Raw genomic sequence first — 8947 nt, 5'->3', positions numbered from 1 at the left:
GACCTCAAGAATGCCTCTGCTAGTTCTGCAGTGGGTTACAGCTGCTTGGAAGTGAGAACCTGAAATGAAGTTTTGGAGGAAAAAAGCTCAGTAAAGCTTCCCAGTTGTCTTGGTAGCTAGGAGGGACTGACAAGTGGGACAGCATGTCAGGATGCAGCTGGAGCTCACAGGCTGTACCTGACCCCAGTGACAGCCGTGGCAGATTAAAGGCACTGTGCTGGCAGCCCTCCTCAGGCTATAGATAGCCACCCTCCCTCTGCCATGGGGCTCGTGTGGGGGCACAGGAAGCAGCAGGAGAGGGTGGCTCTCCCTCAGAACACCCCATACCTGCAGCAGCCCCTCCCTGTGCTGTGCATGGCAGAGGCTCTGGGTTTCCCCACAAAACCCCAATTCCCAGTTCTTTTGTAAGCAAACAGCCCGGGAGAGCCAGGGGATGCTGGAAGCTTTGTCTCCAGGCAGCCAGCAGGGAGGCAGGGGTTGGCATTGTGCCACTCGCCTGTGCCTCCTTCCCCGGCAGGAACATCACCTCCTCCTGCTGCCAGATGGGATTTCATCCTCTCCTCTGGCTCAGCTCTGCTTTGTAAGTCTCAGATGTGCAGCTTTCCCATGCCAGTGTGTAGGGTGGCAGTGGTCCAGATCTCCCTTCTCTAAGCACACAGAGACCCTTCCTCCACATCCCAGCCTGAATTTCACCCCAGCTCTCTCCAGCAGACCTTTTAAAGGCAATGTTGAGCCACCCCTCCGGGGTAGGGTGCTACATTGACCCTAAATATATTCTGACGCATCCCAGGGGCTGTTTTCGGGGTGACTCAGAGCCATCACTTCCCAGGATGGAGGGACAGGGCCAGGCAGGATTCCTCAGCCCCTGTCTCTGTAGTGCCCAGAGCTGGCACCTGCCACCCCACTGTCCCTGCAGTGAATCCCAAGGCCAGAGAAGCAGCCAGGGGCTGGGGTTTGCCTCGGGGCAGCACTTCCTTGGGAAGGTCTCTCTGGGGTTGCCCAGGAGGTTCTGGGTGGTGATTTGGTTCTGGGGAACAGCAGGTCTCCCATCCCAACCTGTGCCCTCACCTAAGAACAGGCTTTAACAAAATAACTACTTCACTCTGCTGCTTTTTCTGACTTCTGTGTGTTAAAGGCAACCAAAATATTAAATACATTCAAATTAGGAAGACTAACGGCTTCAAAAATCAATTCCTTAAATGAAACAATTTTCCTTTTTATTCCATCTGCTACCCCTAGGCTGAGCAGAGGCAGGGCTGGGCTGAAGCCTGGGTGACCACAGGACCACAGTTCCTATCAGCCTCTGCAGTGAGTTAATCCTTCAGGACTCAAAACCTGGAGGGATGTGATGTGGGATGGCTTTGTGCTCACCTGCATCTCCACTTTGTGCTGACACCACCTGGTTAATGCTGCTTTGGCTTGGGCATTCCATGGGGACTGCAGGTTTTCCATGCAGCATGATTCCTCTTAAAGGCAAATTTGTAGAAAAGATTAAAAATAACAGTTGCATTAATTGCATTTTTAGTTTTGCAAACTAATTCTGACATGAGCCAGCTGGAGGTGAGACTTTGCCGCCCTGTGGTGCCAGAGCCATCTGTAGCCCCTCTGGACACAAGAGGGAGTCCTGAATCATTAAAAAGAGAGGTTTGTCCTCGGTTGCTGTGGATTAAAACACTTCTCACTGCACTGAGAAAACTGCTCATCCCTTGGAGGCCTTTGGTGTGTTTTGCTCTCCACCGTGGCAGGGTAAATCCATGGTAAACCCACAGTCAATCCAGGAGTGTGGATTTGAGCTATTTGCAGTGGGGACAGGTCAGCGAGCTGGCTGGGTGAAGTGAGTCATGACTTCCCAAAGGACTGGCAATTATCCCTGGAATCAAACAGAGCTGATACCCCCATTTTGGTAGCTGGTCCCCACATTTTGCAGCCCTAGCTGAAAACGGAAGATTGGGGCAAAGCTCCGTGTGTGTCTCCGTGGTGCTGGGGCTGCACATTCCCCCCATGTTCCCCGTCTGCCCACACAGATCCATTCAGGCTCCCCGAGAGCCCCAGCTCAGGTCCCCATGGATGTGGGGACACACAGAGGGGACGAGGGGCCCTGACACCCCCTGTTCCCACTGCCCCGGGGGACATTTGCTACTGGACAGGGATATTTTGGGACATGTACCTTTCCTGCAATACCCAATCCTATTTGGCACGGTATAATCTTTCTAAGGCAGCTCCCAGGGGGAACACTCTGGAGGTGGAGGTGACACCATGGCACGGGTCCAGCCAGGACAGCCAAGAGCCTCAGTTTATCAGCAATTTCGGCGGGTCTTGCTGAAAAGTGGTGCCTTGATCCCACAACAACAAAGTCACGAGGAGAGCTCCAGCTGCCGCCGAGGGGGCCGGGGCTGGCGCTGGGGCTGGGGCTGGCCCCGGACGTGCCAGCGCCGGGCTCGGCCGTGTCCCCGTCCCAAGGCACGCAGGCCGGGCATTCCTGGGGGGCCGGGCGTGCGGGGCTGCCCGGGGCCGGCCCCAGCCCCCTATATCAGCCCTGCCCCCGGCAGCGCCGGCACAGGGACAGCGACACCCCCGGCCCTGCCCAGCCATGGATGACATCTACAAGGCAGCGGTGAGTGCTGCCCCTGGGGCGCTGGGCTGGGGAGGGGGTCTGAAATGGATCTAAGGATTCTTGTTGGGTCTGAAATGGACCTAAGGATTTTTGTTGTAGGCTCCCCAAAGCTGCGATGGCAATAATTCAGTGGAGAAATGGAAATGAGAAATAATTATAAGGCAGCAACTTTTAGTCAACATCCTCATCCAGGACACTGACCCTTCCCTCTCATGGCTCGGGAAGTTTCACACTCCTCTTACAAGTGTGAAACTCTCAACCTGCTGTTAAATTATTTACAATGACCCCCTGGTTCTCCACTGTAAAGCAAGGACATGGCTCCTAGGTGAAGTTATAAATCTCAATAAAACCTTCATGGCATAAGAGATGACTCTTGGTTTTAGCCCAGACAAAGCAGAGGAGGATTTCCCAGGAAAGAAACGTTATTTGTATGGGTTAAAACTCACCCTCTTCTTTCTGGTGCTTTACAACTCTGCCATTGCTATGTTCCCCTGCTCCTTAGCTGAGTATTTTTCATGGGGATTTAAAAAAACCCTTGGTTTGTTCTCAGTTATTTCCAAACCTCCCACTCTGCTTTGCTGCTCCTGCTCTGTGCTGTGCAGAATCCAGAATGTGAGCTATGCCCTGGGGAACGTGGAGCATCCTTTGGCTATTTTAACTTCCACAGCTGCAGGCTGTGCTCACTGTATAAACCCAAACTATTTGGTCTGTAATAAGAACTCTGCATTGTTCTGTAATGCAGACAGACAGAGCTGTGCAAGTGGAATAAGGATGAAAATAGATTCTGGATTGTGTGGATTGCTGTTGCATCCATAACTGGATTTACAGTAAGAGCTTTTTGGTACTTTTCCCTCCTTAAATATACAGCTGATCAAGTTTGATTTTAAGCAAGAGCAAAAATATACATCATACCTGTCTTATTATTATGCCAAGGTTTTTAGAGGGAAGGAATATAGTCCTTGGTAGATAACTGAAGAAAAAAACCCTCAATGCTCACACATCCCCTGTCCTTTGGTTAGCCTTAAACCTCGGAAATGGAACCCCTGCAGTGATCCTGATAGTGTGAAAAGGTTCAGGAAAAGCTGAGTCCCCCAGCCAACACCTTCAAAATGGAGAAAAATCGAACCTGTAAAATCAAAGGAAATCCAGGCCTTTCTAATTAAGGTTTTAAATTAAATAAGCTCTCTGTGACTCAAGGCACAGGCTCTTTCCTCATTGTATAGAGACCACATGGCCATTAATTAGGTAAATGTAGGGTTTGAGTCCTGGGCATTAACTCCCAACACCTTTACAGAGACAAAACAAGTCCAAGACAGGCACAGCTGAGACAGACAGCTCTTTTGTGTATCTAATTCCCACAATTTAGACTGAAAACATTTACCCGTGGAAAAAATTAAGAACTTCAGTTTCTTCTGTCTGACTTCAAATGAAAACCATGGGATGGAGAGAGGAGCTGATAAAAGCAAAATACAGCAGATTTGGCATTATCATAGCTGCTGCAGTGCTGTGAGCTTAGAGCTTGCCTTCCCACACTGCAGGCAGAAAAACCTGTTCCTGGAATGGTGTGGAGGGAAAAGAGGAATAAGGCAGCAAACAGCACCCATGTCCAGAGCAAACTATGAACAGCTCGAGAGATATTCCTGTGACAAAAATGTCACTCTATAGCAACAATGCATCTAATTTATATACACCACATCTATCACTTCAGCACTCAAGGAGGCTTCAAAAGTGAATAGTGTATATTTTCTGCATGCTGATAGCATATATTAATATTACATTTATGCCAAATCCCCTACATGCAGCCAGAGAACACAATGGATTTTCATCTTACCCACTCATGCCTAGATAAGGGTGTGCAAACACAAAGCTATTTTGGGAATATTTTTAGGCTCTGTTAAGCAGTGCCTAGAACAGTGCCAGGGACAAGTGTCCAGATAAAGGGCTGCAAGGATAAATACCAAAGCTTGGGAACAATCAGGGAGCTCATCTTTATCTCCAGCACCTCTCTCCCCCAGGTTTATAAATAGCGACTGCGCCAGGGGTGTCGTGTTACAGAGCAGGACTGGCTGTGGCCATCCTGGTGGTGGCTGCCCTTGCTCTGCCCAAAAAATGTCTACAGAGGGCCAGCAGCTGCCTGCCTGCCTTCAGCAGCACCAGGAACACACTGGGCTTGGCTTTCCTCCAGCTGTGGAGAAAAATCCTGCCACCATCCTTAGTGCTTTCTGCCAAGTTCTCACCTCCTGGAGCAGGGGGAGTGGGATAAAATGCTCTGCCTGCTCCCACAGGCTCTGTCCTGCTAAGGAAAAGTGCTTTCTCTGCCAGGAAGAACCAGCTGCCTTTTGCAAACTATTGCCCTTTGGGGCAAAAGAATCAGCTTTCACTCAAAGACACAACCCTGGGGTGTGGTGTCCTGCCCCAAAGAAAACTGGCATGGGGGTGGCAGCAAGGAGACTTTAGTGGGGTCAGACAGGGCAGCCATGGGGTCCTACCTGGCTGGATCTAGAGAGGCTGTTGACCAGCATAGGAAGGAAAAGTTGATGTTCTCATGGATGCTTCCAGAGGGGCAGTGAGAGATGGTAGTGAGGGCAGCAAGTTCAGCTGGCAGTACCTGAAATGAAGCCAAAGAGGGAAAACTTAAACAGGTATGGCACAGAGCTGATCGATTCCCCCTTGCTCTCCTTATTGATTATTTTCATTAATTCATGCTATCTAATAAGCTCCCACTGATGGTCTGTGGGGATTGAATTAGGGCAGAGTTTGGGAACAGTCTGCCAGCCCATGTCAGCTAATGCCTGTTGGCTCCACAGGCCATTCCTTCAGAGATTCCCAAAACAGACTGAAGGGAACAGCAGCTCCCTTCAGAGCCAGACACCTTTGTAAGAAAACTGGCTGAGATGGAAGCAGAGCAGTTAAGCTCTGGATAGGGCAGTAGTTCCCTGATCTAGGCCTGAAAAACAACTACCAGGGATGGTCTTGTCTACCTCTCCCTCCCCAGGGAACTCAGGCACATCTCAGCTCTGATCTGACATTGGCCCACATGTGAGCAGCCCTCAGCACTGCAGTGAAATAAGAAATTATCCCCAAATGGTTGACAGAGGCATATTCTTTTCCCAGTGGGCTTTCCCTGCTTGTACATAAGCTATTTCTGCCATGTATTAGCATCTACTACTCTAGAGAAGTTATGTTTGCTTCAGAGGAGATGTGAATAATTTTTTAAAGGGAAGAATCTCTTAGCCTGCAAAAACCTGCTGTGTCAAAACCCCCTGGCTGTACATTCCCTGATCCATGAGGTTGCCTCTTGTGAGGTTTGGTTGACCCTGGCAAAAGCTGTTGAACAAACAACATGTTCTTTTAGCAATTAGTGATGCTGACAAAATTAAAATGACTTGGAGTCTGTGTTTTCCTTACAGGTTGAGCAGCTGACAGAAGAGCAAAAAAATGGTAGGTGCACCTTCAACCTGACACCAGAGCCTGAAGTGGAGCCCCCAGGCAGCAGCCCTGCCTACCTCAGCAAGAACATTCTGGAAAATGCTTTGGTCACGCTGGCCAAGGCAGGGCATGGCCCAGGGATTTTGATCCACCAGCATTCCTAGCAAGGCAGTTTCTGGTGTCCCACAAGGCCACGGCTGGGCACTGCTGGGTGCACAGGCAGGGGAGGCTGTGCCTGGGATGAGTCCCTGCCTGCAGGCTCCAGCTGCAGGGCAGGACCCCCTCACCTCTCCTCTCTCTCTCCAGAGTTCAAGGCTGCCTTTGACATCTTCGTGCTGGGGGCAGAGGATGGCTGCATCAGCACCAAGGAGCTGGGGAAGGTGATGAGGATGCTGGGGCAGAACCCCACCCCTGAGGAGCTGCAGGAGATGATAGATGAGGTGGATGAAGATGGTGAGAAGTTTGGGTTTCTTCTGCTCTCCCAAGCACCATCCCCACATCTGGGGGTGTGGGGGGCATCTGTGCAGTGCTGGAAGGATCCATGCTGGGGACAGTCACAGCTGTGGGGTGCAGCCTGCTGTGAATTCAAAGGACATTAAACACCCACCAGACCTCAGCATGGCTCCTTTATGGAATTTCCAGCAAAGAGAAACTATAGAAATTTTTATTCCTAGAGAGATCGGACTGCTTGAACTGATTTTGGGGGGTATTGTGAAATTGTACAGATCCTTTTAAAAAACCAAATACAGGCTGAATGTAGGAACTGCCATTTCAGAAATGCCACTTAGAGGATTTGATCAGGAAAGTCTCTCACTGCTCAAGTGTACACACCCCCACATAACTAACTGTCAATACTGATTCAATCAGTGTACTGATGATCACACATAACAAAACCCACTGTGGACATTTGGGCAGAAATACCACACTAAGTAACTGGAAAATAAAAAAAACCTTTAAAAATCAGGCAAAAAAGGAAAGCATCTGAGTCATTGAAAACAACACTACTATAGTGCAGGTGCAAAACCACACTGCATGAATACCTGCCTTCTGGAGCCTTCAATATTAATACCCAAATTAGATGGACAGGTATCTCCATAGCAGGAATTTCCATCCTTTGGTACTTCCAGAAGGACTTCTGCCAAGGCAAAATGACTGTGAAAGGTAAAAATTCACTTTCAAGGTCAGGGAAGGGCCTCAGTCACTTTTTCCAGCATCCTGAGAGCTGACTCTTGCTGCAGGGCTGCTCTCCTGAGTTTTGGCCCTTGCTTGCTGAAGGGAAGGGTGATCCCTCTTTGGCATTGCCCATCCACCCCCTGTAGCTCCAGCTGATGGCTCTGGCTGGGCTCCCCTTTCCTGCATTCCTCAAGCCCAGTATGAGAAGAGACTGAGGCATCAGACCTTGTATATTCTTCCAGTCTGACTTGTAGAGACACAATCTGATGGCAGTCTTGGTTTTTAACTTTAACAATAACGGGTTTAACACCAGCTTAAGGTTTTGGGGTTCTGAATTCACGTGGCTGTGCAGGGAAGCTGGGTGGGCCAGTCTGGTGGAGCTGCTCATGGAGAAGTGTGGAGCTCAGTCAGGGTCCCAGTGCTGGCCAGCTGGCCCCAGACAGTCCATTCTTCCCTCAGGCAGCGGCACCGTGGACTTCGATGAGTTCCTGGTTATGATGGTGCGGTGTATGAAAGATGACAGCAAAGGAAAAACCGAGGAGGAACTCTCAGACCTCTTCAGGATGTTTGATAAGTAAGAGCCATGAGCACAGCGAGGTGGGGTGGGGGGAGGGTGCAGCCAGCCTGGCCCCCTCCCAGGCAGCTCTGTCTGGTCCTGAGCTCTTCTGTCCTGGCACAGAAACGCTGATGGCTACATCGACCTCGAGGAGCTGAAGATCATGCTGCAGGCAACAGGAGAGACCATCACCGAGGATGACATAGAGGAACTGATGAAAGATGGGGATAAAAACAACGATGGCAGGATTGACTATGATGGTAGGACTCTTTCTTGCATGTGGTTTGATCACAGGCCCTTGGTCATGCCCCTGGGCAGCTCCCTTGGTCTTGGCTGATTTCTTGGATGAGCACGAGCTCATGCAGGCAGTGCTGGGTAATACCTATGACAGGAGCACGTGCACGGGGATGGCAGGGTTCTTACACTTGTGAAATGGGAGCAAGGACCTGGGGCTGCCTTACCTGTGCCCTTGCTGTACTGAAGCACTGCCGCTTTTCACCAGTCCCCTCCTGCCCCCATTAACACCAGCACCATTTCTGAGGGGCTGTATCTTTGAATGTGGTGCTGACAAAATGATGCCCAGGCCATGTGGTGGCAGCTGAGGGTGATGCTGGGCTCCAGTGACATTTCCAGCAGGAGTCACAAGGAGTCCTTGCCACAGTCAGAGGAGCAGTAGCCATCCCCCCCCTTGGCCTTTCGCATATCGTGAGGGTGGAACAGGAGACAGGGCTGGGAAAAGCTGCCAAGAGCACACTTGACGGCTGTGAGGGCACTTCAGTCTCACCTCACACCTCTTGTCTCCAATGTCTTCCCCTTGGCAGAGTTCCTGGAGTTTATGAAGGGGGTTGAATAAATCTGAGGCCAGATGGACAGCTTGAATCTGCTAAACCCTCCAGCTCTGCATCTCATCTCCTTGACTCAGTCCCCTGGCTACCAGCATGAAGACTGAGTGCTGAGAAGGGTGGCCAGGGGGAAATAAAACCTGTTAATACCCAGTGCCTCAGCTGGTCATTCCTTGGAGGTTCAGTGACAGCTTCACCCCTGTTGTGTTCTCATGATTAATGAAACCACTCCTGGGGGCTACTTCTGGTGACATCACAACTGGAGCTTCAAGCCTCCAGGGAGGTATTCTGCTGCCAGCCCAACAGCAAAGTCCATCCAACAGGGCCATGGGT

The 8947-nt window shown here is 50.5% G+C and overlaps 1 protein-coding gene across 1 annotated transcript; it reads left to right on the top strand.

The window, feature by feature from the left end:
• Positions 1-2485: 2485 nt before the first annotated feature.
• Positions 2486-8625, top strand: TNNC1 (troponin C1, slow skeletal and cardiac type). The gene is made up of 6 exons (XM_071440141.1): positions 2486-2614; positions 6025-6055; positions 6350-6496; positions 7676-7790; positions 7896-8032; positions 8594-8625. The coding sequence occupies exons 1-6, from the start codon at positions 2591-2593 to the stop codon at positions 8623-8625; spliced, it is 486 nt and encodes a 161-aa protein (XP_071296242.1). The 5' UTR covers positions 2486-2590.
• The last annotated feature ends 322 nt before the right edge of the window (positions 8626-8947 follow it).

Source organism: Agelaius tricolor, unplaced genomic scaffold (genome assembly GCF_023055355.1).
Source record: "Agelaius tricolor isolate 1412-34295 unplaced genomic scaffold, bAgeTri1.0.p SCAF_14, whole genome shotgun sequence".
Taxonomy (NCBI): Eukaryota; Metazoa; Chordata; class Aves; order Passeriformes; family Icteridae; genus Agelaius; species Agelaius tricolor.
Note: the sequence above shows the minus strand (reverse complement) of the source record. Positions and strands in the feature narration are given on the sequence as shown.

What these genes read in the sequence shown, in the direction of transcription:
- TNNC1 (XM_071440141.1), top strand. Translation starts at nt 2,591, where the DNA reads ATGGATGACATCTACAAGGCAGCG. An exon ending in CTCTTCAGGATGTTTGATAA is followed by an intron (nt 7,791 to 7,895) that starts GTAAGAGCCATG and finishes GTCCTGGCACAG; the next exon opens with AAACGCTGATGGCTACATCG. An exon ending in TGGCAGGATTGACTATGATG is followed by an intron (nt 8,033 to 8,593) that starts GTAGGACTCTTT and finishes TCCCCTTGGCAG; the next exon opens with AGTTCCTGGAGTTTATGAAG.